This window comes from Somniosus microcephalus, chromosome 26 (assembly GCF_052327205.1).
Source record: "Somniosus microcephalus isolate GS21.2 chromosome 26, FLI_Smic_1.0, whole genome shotgun sequence".
In the NCBI taxonomy this organism is placed as follows: Eukaryota; Metazoa; Chordata; class Chondrichthyes; order Squaliformes; family Somniosidae; genus Somniosus; species Somniosus microcephalus.
Window position 1 is genome coordinate 55,585,580 of NC_141012.1, and position 13,742 is coordinate 55,599,321.

Here is a 13,742-nt window from a genome sequence, read left to right on the forward strand (position 1 = left end):
CCCTTAAAGGGACCACAACAGGTGCACAGCTCACCAAGACTATTGCAATAAGGCTTGAGGACAGATTAAGGACAGTCTCATCTGGGGTGTGAGCCTAGCGCCCAGACCATTGCATTCCCAGTATCAGGCACGATTGAAGTTAGGCCCCAGTCTCTTTGTACCTGTTAAGTGGGCACAGTGGAGAGTGAGCAGGAGAGTGCGAGCAATGGAGTGTTAACTGGCGAGAGTGTGAGCAAGAAAGAGTGTGAGTAGTGGATTATGAGCTGGAGAATGTGTGAGCATAAGTGAGTGTCAGTATTGGAGAGTGAGCAAGAGTGTGAGCAGGAGAGTGTATGAGCAGGAGTGTGAGCAGCGCAGTGTAAGCAGCAATGTGGCTGTGCCTGATAAAGTCCATTCTTTTAGAGAATTTAATCTAATCTACTCAAGGACACAGTGCAGAGCAATCTCCTTTATTTCACATCAGATTGCATTGACAGTAGACTGCTGGTCATCTCACGGAGTCTGTGGGCAGACCGCTGGTCCTCTGACGGAGTCTGCGGGAAGACCACCGGTCCTTTCACGGAGTCAGCGGGAAGACTGCTGGTCCTCTCACGGAGTCAGCGGGATGACCGCTGGTCGTCTCACGGAGTCAGCGGGAATGCCGATGCGACGTACTTCTTGCTATTTCCATATGTGGACTTGGTCCAGGTGTAGGTCTGAATGTTCATGGTTGTCCCGCCAAGGCTCACCTTGCACCTGCAAGGAAGCAGCAGAAGATAAAATAGTGGCTGATTCCTGATATCAACACCGAGACAACCCAGGACCTCCCGGCTTGGCCACACTCATAGACTGAGCACATTGTGAGCTGGATTTCGGGGGCAGTTACACACCCCGTAAATGGGCATAATTGGAGCATATCTAACCGGAGGTAATGAATGGAGATCACTGAGCTGGGTGATGCCAGTACACCACCCAATCCTCTACCCATCATAAACTTCTGCTACCCGTACCCTATCCCACACCTGCTTAATCCACCAACCCTACCCTTCCTGACCTACATTGGCTCCCGGTCAGCCAACACCTCCAGTTTAAAAGTATCATCCTCGTATTCAAATTCTTCCATGGCCACTCCCCTCCGTACCTCTGTAACCTCCTCGAGCCCAACAGCACCTCCTGAAATCCCCACCCAACTGAGTCTAGCCCCTTGTTCATCCACAAATTGCCTCCCTTTGCTCCATCAGTGGCAGCCATGCCTTCAGCTGTCTTCGTCCTAAGCTTTGGAATTCACTGTCTCAACTTCTCTCCTCCTTTAAGACGCTTCTTCAAACCTACCTCTTTTTAACCAAGCTTTGGTCGTCTGGCCTAATATCGCCCTGGACCTCCAATCTTTCTTTGTTTAATTACGCCTCTGTGAAGCGCATTGGGATATTTTTCTACATTAAAGGTGCTATATAAAGACAAGTTGTTGTTGGCAATGTTGTATCTTCTTGTCCCCTATAAACGGAATGTCCAGGATTGGTGGACTTGCCTTTGAGCAGGGACTTAGTTACAGAGAGTGCGGGCTCTGGGGAAATAGCAGGGGAGTGTGACTAACTCTCCAGCTCTTTCAAAGAGCCGGCACTGATTTATTTACAGGGACAACCGGATTCTAACTTCAGTTTTTCAACTGTTGTTTTCGGTGTTTATTTTTGCTCTTTTCTCCCAGAGCTCGCTCACTGGTTGAAGAGGTTTGTAGCACAGGATCTCAGCCCATCAGGAATTGCATGAGTCCGAAGGGATTGGAATTGAAGGAACCTCCTTCGTCCTCTGGGGCCAGGTCGGATTCTGAGACCGGATTCAGGCTTGTTTATAATATAATGGCAGATTGTGAAGTGAAACCCCCTCTCGGCAACATTACAATGGGAATAGAATCAGAGAATCACACAGCACAGGAGGCGGCCATTCGGCCCATCGTGCCTGTGCCAGCTCTTTGAAAGAGCTCTTCCCCAGGCTCTTTTCCCCATAGACCTGCAATATTATCCCCTACAAATATTTCTCAGATTCCCTTTTAAAAGTTACTATTGAATCTGCTTCCACCCTTTCAGGCAGCGCGTTCCAGATCACCGCAACTCGCTGAGTAAAACAATATCTCCTCATCTCGCCTCTGGTTCTTTTGGCAATTACCTTCAATGTGTGTCCCCTGGTTACCGACCCTTCTGCCAGTGGAAATAGTTTCTCCTTATTTACTCTCAACAGTTTATGATTGTGCACACCTATTAAATCTCCCCTTAACCTTCTCTGTTATAGAACACACCCATAGAAACTAACAGTCACGACTCCACTCCTGCTTCTATGTTTCTATAACTCTGTCCAGGGATTGACTAATACTTACCGTTTATTTGGCTTCGCAATGAAGCAAAGAGTAAAAATGGCAAAATCAAACTCTGGACTGGAGCCAATGAATTCTGAGCCCACTTCCTTGAAGTATCCATTCCAGTTAAACTGCATGGCCAGGATTTCTGGATAGTCCATCCACTGTGGAGACAGGGTAAACCATCAAACCATTGAGCCCAAGAGAAAAGGACAACTGCAAAATCGCCTTCTATACCACTTCATCTAACCTTGTCCAATGGTTCCTGTCCCAACACACTTTGTGCTCCTTAACTGGGGATCAACTCCATGGGGTTAGTGCTGGCGTTTGACACAAATCGAAGCGAACAAAACATTGGCCCCAAAATTAACCCCCACAGAGACCAGGGGACATACGTACCAAGGGTCCACAGACGGAGAACGGTGCTGACAACATTACGTCAGGTCTTCACCCCCCCCTTTTGAGCCCACAGGTTCTAAGACAGGGCAACAATGGACAGGAGGCAGGAGAATGCATTCCCCACAACTGCTATCAGTTTCCAATTAATGAGAGAGAAGGCGGACAGTTTTCAGGGGTTCAGTAAGAGGCTGGGATTAGGCCGGCAGTCTGTCCTCCCACCCCGTTTCCCGGTCAGACCAGCGAGAGGGGTGGCTAAGATTGGGACAGGCAAATGACCGGGTACACCAAGACTGCACACTCAGAGCTAGGCACAATGTTCAGTGCACTTTGAAAACATGGTCTCTGTCCAGAGCCCAGGCAGAGGGAAGCACCCGGTCAAAGGGAGAATATCAGCACCCGGTCAAAGGGGAATATCAGCACCCAGTCAAAGGGGAATATCAGCACCCGGTCAAAGGGGAATATCAGCACCCAGTCAAAGGGGAATATCAGCACCCGGTCAAAGGGAATATCAGCACCCGGTCAAAGGGGGAATATCAGCACCCGGTCAAAGGGGGAATATCAGCACCCGGTCAAAGGGGGATATCAGCACCCGGTCAAAGGGGGATATCAGCAGCCAGTCAAAGGGGAATATCAGCACCCAGTCAAAGGGAATATCAGCACCCAGTCAAAGGGGGAATATCAGCAGCAGGTCAAAGGGGAATATCAGCACCCAGTCAAAGGGGGAATATCAGCACCCAGTCAAAGGGGGAATATCAGCACCCAGTCAAAGGGGGAATATCAGCACCCAGTCAAAGGGGGAATATCAGCACCCAGTCAAAGGGGGAATATCAGCACCCAGTCAAAGGGGGAATATCAGCACCCAGTCAAAGGGGGAATATCAGCACCCAGTCAAAGGGGGAATATCAGCACCCAGTCAAAGGGGGAATATCAGCACCCAGTCAAAGGGGGAATATCAGCACCCAGTCAAAGGGGGAATATCAGCACCCAGTCAAAGGGGGAATATCAGCACCCAGTCAAAGGGGGAATATCAGCACCCAGTCAAAGGGGGAATATCAGCACCCAGTCAAAGGGGGAATATCAGCAGCAGGTCAAAGGGGAATATCAGCACCCAGTCAAAGGGGAATATCAGCACCCAGTCAAAGGGGAATATCAGCACCCGGTCAAACGGAATATCAGCACCCGGTCAAAGGGGGAATATCAGCACCCGGTCAAAGGGGGATATCAGCACCCAGTCAAAGGGGAATATCAGCACCCAGTCAAAGGGGGAATATCAGCACCCAGTCAAAGGGGGAATATCAGCACCCAGTCAAAGGGGGAATATCAGCACCCAGTCAAAGGGGGAATATCAGCACCCAGTCAAAGGGGGAATATCAGCACCCAGTCAAAGGGGGAATATCAGCACCCAGTCAAAGGGGGAATATCAGCACCCAGTCAAAGGGGGAATATCAGCACCCAGTCAAAGGGGGAATATCAGCACCCAGTCAAAGGGGGAATATCAGCACCCAGTCAAAGGGGGAATATCAGCACCCAGTCAAAGGGGGAATATCAGCACCCAGTCAAAGGGGGAATATCAGCACCCAGTCAAAGGGGGAATATCAGCACCCAGTCAAAGGGGGAATATCAGCACCCAGTCAAAGGGGGAATATCAGCACCCAGTCAAAGGGGGAATATCAGCACCCAGTCAAAGGGGGAATATCAGCACCCAGTCAAAGGGGGAATATCAGCACCCAGTCAAAGGGGGAATATCAGCACCCAGTCAAAGGGGGAATATCAGCACCCAGTCAAAGGGGGAATATCAGCACCCAGTCAAAGGGGGAATATCAGCACCCAGTCAAAGGGGAATATCAGCACCCGGTCAAACGGAATATCAGCACCCGGTCAAAGGGGGAATATCAGCAGCAGGTCAAAGGGGAATATCAGCACCCAGTCAAAGGGGGATATCAGCACCCAGTCAAAGGGGAATATCAGCACCCAGTCAAAGGGGGAATATCAGCACCCAGTCAAAGGGGGAATATCAGCACCCAGTCAAAGGGGGAATATCAGCACCCAGTCAAAGGGGGAATATCAGCACCCAGTCATAGAGTCATAGAGTCATAGAGTAATACAGCACAGATAGAGGCCCTTCGGCCCATCGTGTCCATGCCGGCCATCAAGCCCTGTCTAATCTAATCCCATATTCCAGCATTTGGCCCGTAGCCTTGTATGCTATGGCATTTCAAATGCTCATCCAAATGCTTCTTAAATGTTGTGAGGGTTTCTGCCTCCACAACCCTTTCAGGCAGTGAGTTCCAGACTCCAACCGGGTTCTGGGTGAAAAAGTTATTTCTCAAATCCCCTCTAAACCTCCCTCCCTTTACCTTGAATCTATGCCCCCTAGTTATTGACCCCTCTACTAAGGGGAAAAGCTCCTCAGCATCCATCCTATCTATGCCCCTCACAATTTTGTACACCTCAATCATGTCCCCCCTCAGCCTCCTCTGCTCCAAGGAAAACAAACCCAATCTGCCCAGTCTCTCTTCATAGCTGAAGCGCTCCAGCCCTGGTAACATCCTGGTGAACCTCCTCTGCACCCTCTCTAACGCGATCACATCTTTCCTGTAGTGTGGCGACCAGAACTGCACACAGTATTCCAGCTGTGGCCTAACCAGTGTTTTATACAGCTCCATCATAACCTCCTTGCTCTTATATTCTATGCCTCGGCTAATGAAGGCAAGTATCCCATATGCCTTTTTTACCACCTTATCCACCTGTTCCGCCGCCTTCAGGGATCTGTGTACCTGCACACCCAGATCCCTCTGACCCTCCGTCTTGCCTAGGGTCTTACCATTCATTGTGTATTCCCTTGCCTTGTTAGACCCCCCAAAGTGCATCACCTCGCACTTTTCCGGGTTAAATTCCATTTGCCACTGTTCCGCCCATCTGACCAACCCATCTATATCGTTCTGCAGACTGAGTCTACCCTCCTCGCTATTTACCACCCTACCAATTTTAGTATCATCCGCGAATTTACTGATCATACCCTTTACATTCATATCCAAGTCATTAATGTAGACCACAAACAGCAAGGGACCCAGCACCGATCCCTGTGGTACCCCACTGGCCACAGGTTTCCAGTCACAAAAACAACCTTCGACCATCACCCTCTGCCTTCTGCCACTAAGCCAGTTTTGTATCCAATGTGCCAAGGCACCCTGGATTCCATGGGCTCTTACCTTCTTGACCAGTCTCCTGTGCGGGACTTTATCGAAGGCCTTACTGAAATCCATGTATACCACATCCACTGCGTTACCCTCATCCACACACCTAGTCACCCCCTCAAAAAATTCAATCAAATTAGTCAGACATGATCTTCCCTTGACAAAGCCATGTTGACTATCCCTGATTAATCCTTGCCTCTCCAAGTGGAGACAAATTTTGTCCCTCAGGATTTTTTCCAGTAATTTTCCTACCACTGATGTTAGGCTCACTGGCCTGTAGTTCCCCGGTTTTTCCCTACTACCCTTCTTGAATAATGGTACTACATTAGCGGTTCTCCAGTCCTCTGGCACATCCCCTGTGGCCAGAGAGGTCCTGAATATATGTGTTAGAGCCCCCGCAATCTCCTCCTTTGCCTCACACAGCAGCCTGGGGTACATTTCATCGGGGCCTGGGGATTTATCCATTTTTAGGCCAGCTAAAACCGCCAATACCTCCTCCCTCTCGATGTTAATATGTTCGAGCATATCACAGTCCCCCCGCCCTATTTCTATGTCTACATCGTCCTTCTCCATAGTGAAAACAGATGCAAAGAATTCATTTAGAACCCCTCCTACATCTTCCGGCTCCACACACAGATTGCCACTTTTGTCCCTAATGGGCCCTATTTTTTCCCTAGTTATCCTTTTACCCTTAATATACTTATAAAACATCTTCGGATTTTCCTTTATTTTGCTCGCCAGTGTTATTTCATGGCCCCTCCTTGATCTCCTAATTTCTTTTTTAAGTATCCCCCTGCACTTTTTGTACTCCTCTAGGGCTTCCTCCGTCTTTAGCCTTTTGTATCTACCAAAAGCCCTCCTTTTTTTCCTAATCCATTCCCGTATATCCCCTGACATCCACGGTTCCCTGTGGTTTTTGGAACCACTCTTGACCTTTATGGGAACATGTTGCCCTTGTATGATCTCAATCTCCCTTCTGAAAGCCTCCCATTGCTCCGATGCGGATTTTCCTACAAGTAGCTGATCCCAGTCCATTTTGGCCAGATCCTGCCTTATCCTATTAAAATCGGCCTTCCCCCAATTTAGAACCTTTATTTCCGGCCCATCCCTGTCCTTTTCCATGACCACCTTAAATCTTACCATATTATGGTCACTATCACCAAAGTGCTCACCTACTAGCACTTTTTCCACTTGGCCGGCCACATTCCCTAGAATTAGGTCCAGTACCGCCCCCTCTCTTGTAGGACTTTCTACATGCTGGCTCAAAAAGCTCTCCTGGATGCACTTTAAGAATTCTACACCCTCTGAGCCTTTCACACTTTGACTATCCCAGTTAATATTGGGGAAGTTGAAATCCCCCATTATTATTACCCTATTATTTGCACATTTCTCTGAGATTTGCCTACATATCTGTTCCTCTATCTCCCCCTGACTGTTTGGAGGCTTATAGTACACTCCCAGCAAAGTGCTTGCCCCCTTTTTGTTTTTAAGCTCCACCCATATGGCCTCATTAGAGGACCCAGCTAATATATCATCCCTCCTTACTGCAGTAATTGACTCCTTAATTAATATTGCGACACCCCCTCCTCTTATACCTCCCCCTCTGTCTCGCCTGAAGATTCTGTACCCCGGAATATTGAGCTGCCAGTCTTGCCCCTCCCTCAACCATGTCTCAGTGATAGCAACAATATCATACTCCCATGTGTTTATCAACACCTTCAGTTCATCCACCTTATTTGGGGGAATATCAGCACCCAGTCAAAGGGGAATATCAGCACCCGGTCAAAGGGGAATATCAGCACCCAGTCAAAGGTGAATATCAGCACCCAGTCAAAGGTGAATATCAGCACCCAGTCAAAGGGGGAATATCAGCACCCAGTCAAAGGGGAATATCAGCACCCAGTCAAAGGGGAATATCAGCACCCAGTCAAAGGGGGAATATCAGCACCTGGTCAAAGGGGGAATATCAGCATCCAGTCAAAGGGGGAATATCAGCACCAAGTCAAAGGGGGAATATCAGCACCCAGTCAAAGGGGGAATATCAGCACCCAGTCAAAGGGGAATATCAGCACCCGGTCAAACGGAATATCAGCACCCGGTCAAAGGGGGAATATCAGCACCCAGTCAAAGGGGGATATCAGCACCCAGTCAAAGGGGAATATCAGCACCCAGTCAAAGGGGGAATATCAGCACCCAGTCAAAGGGGGAATATCAGCACCCAGTCAAAGGGGGAATATCAGCACCCAGTCAAAGGGGGAATATCAGCACCCAGTCAAAGGGGGAATATCAGCACCCAGTCAAAGGGGAATATCAGCACCCGGTCAAAGGGAATATCAGCACCCAGACAAAGGGGAATATCAGCACCCAGTCAAAGGGGAATATCAGCACCCAGTCAAAGGTGAATATCAGCACCCAGTCAAAGGGGGAATATCAGCACCCAGTCAAAGGGGAATATCAGCACCCAGTCAAAGGTGAATATCAGCACCCAGTCAAAGGGGGAATATCAGCACCTGGTCAAAGGGGGAATATCAGCACCCGGTCAAAGGGGAATATCAGCACCCAGTCAAAGGGTAGTATCAGTACCCGGTCAAAGGGGAAATATCAGCACCCGGTCAAAGGGGGGAATATCAGCACCCGGTCAAAGGGGGGAATATCAGCACCCGGTCAAAGGGAGAATATCAGCACCCAGTGAAAGGACAATATCAGCACCCGGTCAAAGGGGGAATATCAGCACCCAGTCGAAGGGGAATATCAGCACCCAGTCGAAGGGGAATATCAGCACCCAGTCAATATAGAATTTCAGCAGCCGGTCAAAGGGGAATATCAGCACCCAGTCAAAAGGGGAATATCAGCACCCGGTCAAAGGGGAATATCAGCACCCAGCCAAAGGGGAATATCAGCACCCGGTCAAACGGAATATTGGCTCCTGGTGAAACGGGTAATATCAGCACCCAGTTAAAGGGGAATATCAGCACCCAGTCAAAGGGGACTATCAGCACCCAGTCAAAGGGGGAATATCAGCAGCCAGTCAAAGGGAGAGTATCAGCACCAAGTCAAATCTGGAATATCAGCACCCAATCAAAGTGGAATATCAGCACCTGGTCAAAGAGGAATATCAGCACCTGCTCAAATGGGGAGTATCAGCACCCAGTTCAAGGGGAATATCAGCACCAGGTCAAAGGGGAATATCAGCACCCAGTCATAGGGGAATATCAGCACCCAGTCAAAGGGAATATCAGCACCCAGTCAAAGGGGAATATCAGCACCCAGTCAAAGGGGAATATCAGCAACCAGCCAAAGGGGAATATCAGCGCCCGGTCAAAGGGCAAATATCAGCAACCAGTCATAGGGGAATATCAGCACCCGGTCAAAGGGGGAATATCAGCACCCATCAAAGGGGAATATCAGCATCCAGTCAATGGGGGTATATCAGCACCTGGTGAAAGGGGAGATATCAGCACCCAGTCAAAGGGAGAATATCAGCAACCAGTCAAACGGGCAATATCAGCACCCAGACAAAGGGGAATATCAGCAACCAGTCAAAGGGAGAATATCAGCACCCAGTCAAAGGGAAATATCAGCACCCGGTCAAAGGGGGAATATCAGCACCCAGTCAACGAGAGAATATCAGCACTCAGTCAAAGATGAATATCAGCACCTGGTCAAAGGGGGAATATCAGCCCTCATTCAAAGGGGAATATCAGCACCCAGTCCAAGGAGGAATATCAGCACCCTGTCAAAGGGGGAATATCAGCACCCTGTCAAACGGGGACCATGAGCACCCAGTCAAATTGGTATATCAGCCCTCATTCAAAGGGGAATATCAGCACCCAGTCAAAGAGGAATATCAGCACCCAAAGGGGAATATCAGCACCCAGTCAAATGGGAATATCAGCACCCAGTCAAAGGGGGAATATCAGCACCCTGTCAAAGGGAGAATATCAACACCCAGTCAAAGGGGAATATCAGCACCCGTTCAAAGGGGGAATATCAGCACACGGTCAAAGGGGGCATATCAGCACACAGTCAAAGGGGAATATCAGCACACAGTCAAAGGGGAATATCAGCACCCAGTCAAAGGGGGAACATCAGCACCCAGTCAAAGGGGAATATCAGCACCCAGTCAAAGGGAATATCAGCACCCAGTCAAAGGGAATATCAGCACCCAATCAATGCAGAAATTCAGCAGCCGGTCAAAGCGGAATATCAGCAACCAGTCAAAGGGGGAAAATCAGCCCCTGGTCAAAGGGGAATATCAGCACCCAGCCAAAGTGGAATATCAGCACCCAATCAAATGGGAATATCAGCACCCGGTCAAAGGGGGAATATCAGCACCCTGTCAAAGGGAGAATATCAACACCCAGTCAAAGGGGAATATCAGCACCCGTTCAAAGGGGGAATATCAGCACACGGTCAAAGGGGGAATATCAGCACCCAGTCAAAGAGGAATATCAGCACCCAGTTAAAGGGGAATATCAGCACCCAGTCAAAGGGGAATATCAGCACCCAGTCAAAGGGGGATATCAGCACCCAGTCAAAGGGGAATATCAGCACCCAGTCAAAGGGGGAATATCAGCACCCAGTCAAAGGGGGAATATCAGCACCCAGTCAAAGGGGGAATATCAGCACCCGGTCAAAGGGGGAATATCAGCACCCGGTCAAAGGGGAATATCAGCACCCGGTCAAAGGGAATATCAGCACCCAGTCAAAGGGGAATATCAGCACCCAGTCAAAGGGGAATATCAGCACCCAGTCAAAGGGGAATATCAGCACCCAGTCAAAGGGGAATATCAGCACCCAGTCAAAGGGGAATATCAGCACCCAGTCAAAGGGGAATATCAGCACCCAGTCAAAGGGGAATATCAGCACCCAGTCAAAGGGGAATATCAGCACCCAGTCAAACGGGGAATATCAGCACCCGGTCAAAGGGGAATATCAGCACCCAGTCAAAGGGTAATATCAGTACCCGGTCAAAGGGGAAATATCAGCACCCGGTCAAAGGGGGAATATCAGCACCCGGTCAAAGGGGGAATATCAGCACTCAGTGAAAGGACAATATCAGCACCCGGTCAAAGGGGGAATATCAGCACCCATTCGAAGGGGAATATCAGCACCCAGTCAAAGGGGAATATCAGCACCCAGTCAAAAGGGGAATATCAGTATCCGGTCAAAGGGGAATATCAGCACCCAGCCAAAGGGGAATATCAGCACCCAGCCAAACGGAATATTGGCTCCTGTTCAAACGGGTAATATCAGCACCCAGTAAAGGGGAATATCAGCACCCAGTCAAAGGGGACTATCAGCACCCAGTCAAAGGGGGAATATCAGCAGCCAGTCAAAGGGAGAGTTTCAGCACCCGGTCAAGGGGGAATATCGGCACCCGGTCAAAGGGGAATATCAGCACACAGTCAAAGGGGAATATCAGCACCAAGTCAAATCTCGAATATCAGCACCCAATCAAAGTGGAATATCAGCACCCCGTCAAAGGGGGAATATCAGCACCCAGTCAAAGGGGAATATCAGCACCTGGTCAAAGAGGAATATCAGCACCGAGTCAAACCGAATATCAGCACCTGCTCAAATGGGGAGTATCAGCACCCGTTCAAAGGGGGAATATCAGCACCCAGTTCAAGGGGAATATCAGCACCAGGTCAAAGGGGAATATCAGCACCCAGTCATAGGGGAATATCAGCATCCAGTCAAAGGGGAATATCAGCAACCAGCCAAAGGGGAATATCAGCGCCCGGTCAAAGGGCAAATATCAGCAACCAGTCATCGGGGAATATCAGCACCCGGTCAAAGGGGGAATATCAGCACCCATCAAAGGGGAATATCAGCATCCAGTCAAAGGGGAATATCAGCACCCAGTCAATGGGGGTATATCAGCACCTGGTGAAAGGGGAGATATCAGCACCCAGTCAAAGGGAGAATATCAGCACCCAGTCAAACGGGCAATATCAGCACCCAGACAAAGGGGAATATCAGCAACCAGTCAAAGGGAGAATATCAGCACCCAGTCAAAGGGAAATATCAGCACCCGGTCAAAGGGGGAATATCAGCACCCAGTCAACGAGAGAATATCAGCACCCAGTCAAAGATGAATATCAGCACCTGGTCAAATTGGTATATCAGCCCTCATTCAAAGGGGAATATCAGCACCCAGTCAAAGAGGAATATCAGCACCCAGTTCAAGGGGAATATCAGCACCCAGTCAAAGGGGAATATCAGCACCCTGTCAAAGGGAGAATATCAACACCCAGTCAAAGTGGAATATCAGCACCCGTTCAAAGGGGGAATATCAGCACACGGTCAAAGGGGGAATATCAGCACACGGTCAAAGGGGGCATATCAGCACACAGTCAAAGGGGAATATCAGCACCCAGTCAAAGGGGGAATATCAGCACACGGTCAAAGGGGGAATATCAGCACCCAGTCAAAGGGGAATATCAGCACCCAGTCAAAGGGAATATCAGCACCCAATCAATGCAGAAATTCAGCAGCCAGCCAAAGGGGAAAATCAGCCCCTGGTCAAAGGGGAATATCAGCACCCAGTCAAAGGGGAATATCAGCACACAGTCAAAGGGGGAGATCAGCACCCAGTCAAAGGGGAATATCAGCTCCCGGCCAAAGGGAATATCAGCCTCCAGTCAAAGGGAATAGCAGCACCCGGTCAAAGGGGAATATCAGCACCCAGTCAAAGGGGGAATATCAGCACATGGTCAAATGGGGAATATCAGCACCCAATCAAAGGGGAATATCAGCACCCAGCCATAGGGGGAATATCAGCACCCGGTCAAAGGGGAATATCAGCACCCAGTCAAAGGGGGAATATCAGCACCCAGTCAAAGGTGAATATGAGCACCCAGTCAAAGGGGGAATATCAGCACCCAATCAAAGGGAGAATATCAGCACCCAGCCAAAGGGGAATATCAGCTCCCGGCCAAAGGGAATATCAGCGTCCAGTCAAAGGGAATAGCAGCACCCGGTCAAAGGGGAATATCAGCACCCAGTCAAAGGGGGAATATCAGCACCCAGTCAAAGGGGGAATATCAGCACCCAGTCAAAGGTAAATATGAGCACCCAGTCAAAGGGGGAATATCAGCACCCAATCAATCAAAGGGAGAATATCAGCACCCAGCCAAAGGGGGAATATCAGCACCCAGTCAAAGTGGAATATCAGCAACCAGTCAAAGGGGAATATCAGCAACCAGTCAAAGGGAGAATATCAGCACCCAGTCAAAGGGGAATATCAGCACCCGTTCAAAGGGCGAATATCAGCACACGGTCAAAGGGGGAATATCAGCACACAGTCAAAGGGGAATATCAGCACAGTCAAAGGGGAATATCAGCACCCAGTCAAAGGGGGAATATCAGCACATGGTCAAATGGGGAATATCAGCACCCAATCAAAGGGGAATATCAGCACCCAGCCATAGGGGGAATATCAGCACCCGGTCAAAGGGGAATATCAGCACCCAGTCAAAGGGGGAATATCAGCACCCAGTCAAAGGTGAATATGAGCACCCAGTCAAAGGGGGAATATCAGCACCCAATCAAAGGGAGAATATCAGCACCCAGCCAAAGGGGAATATCAGCTCCCGGCCAAAGGGAATATCAGCGTCCAGTCAAAGGGAATAGCAGCACCCGGTCAAAGGGGAATATCAGCACCCAGTCAAAGGGGGAATATCAGCACCCAGTCAAAGGGGGAATATCAGCACCCAGTCAAAGGTAAATATGAGCACCCAGTCAAAGGGGGAATATCAGCACCCAATCAAAGGGAGAATATCAGCACCCAGCCAAAGGGGGAATATCAGCAC

The 13,742-nt window shown here is 49.3% G+C and overlaps 1 protein-coding gene across 2 annotated transcripts in view; it reads right to left on the reverse strand.

The window, feature by feature from the left end:
- Positions 1-433: 433 nt before the first annotated feature.
- The window catches only part of endou (endonuclease, polyU-specific), a 184,735-nt gene continuing 171,426 nt past the window's right edge, over positions 434-13,742 (reverse strand). Inside the window, exons 7-8 of one of the 2 annotated variants that reach the window (XM_085968212.1) lie at positions 2,351-2,493; positions 434-735 (exon numbers count right to left, since the gene is read on the reverse strand). In XM_085968212.1, the coding sequence (XP_085824338.1) occupies positions 621-735; positions 2,351-2,493 (258 nt within the window). In that variant the 3' untranslated portion in view covers positions 434-620. Of the gene's footprint in view, positions 736-2,350; positions 2,494-13,742 lie in introns of those variants that run through there. The other variant, XR_015073737.1, reaches the window with a different exon arrangement.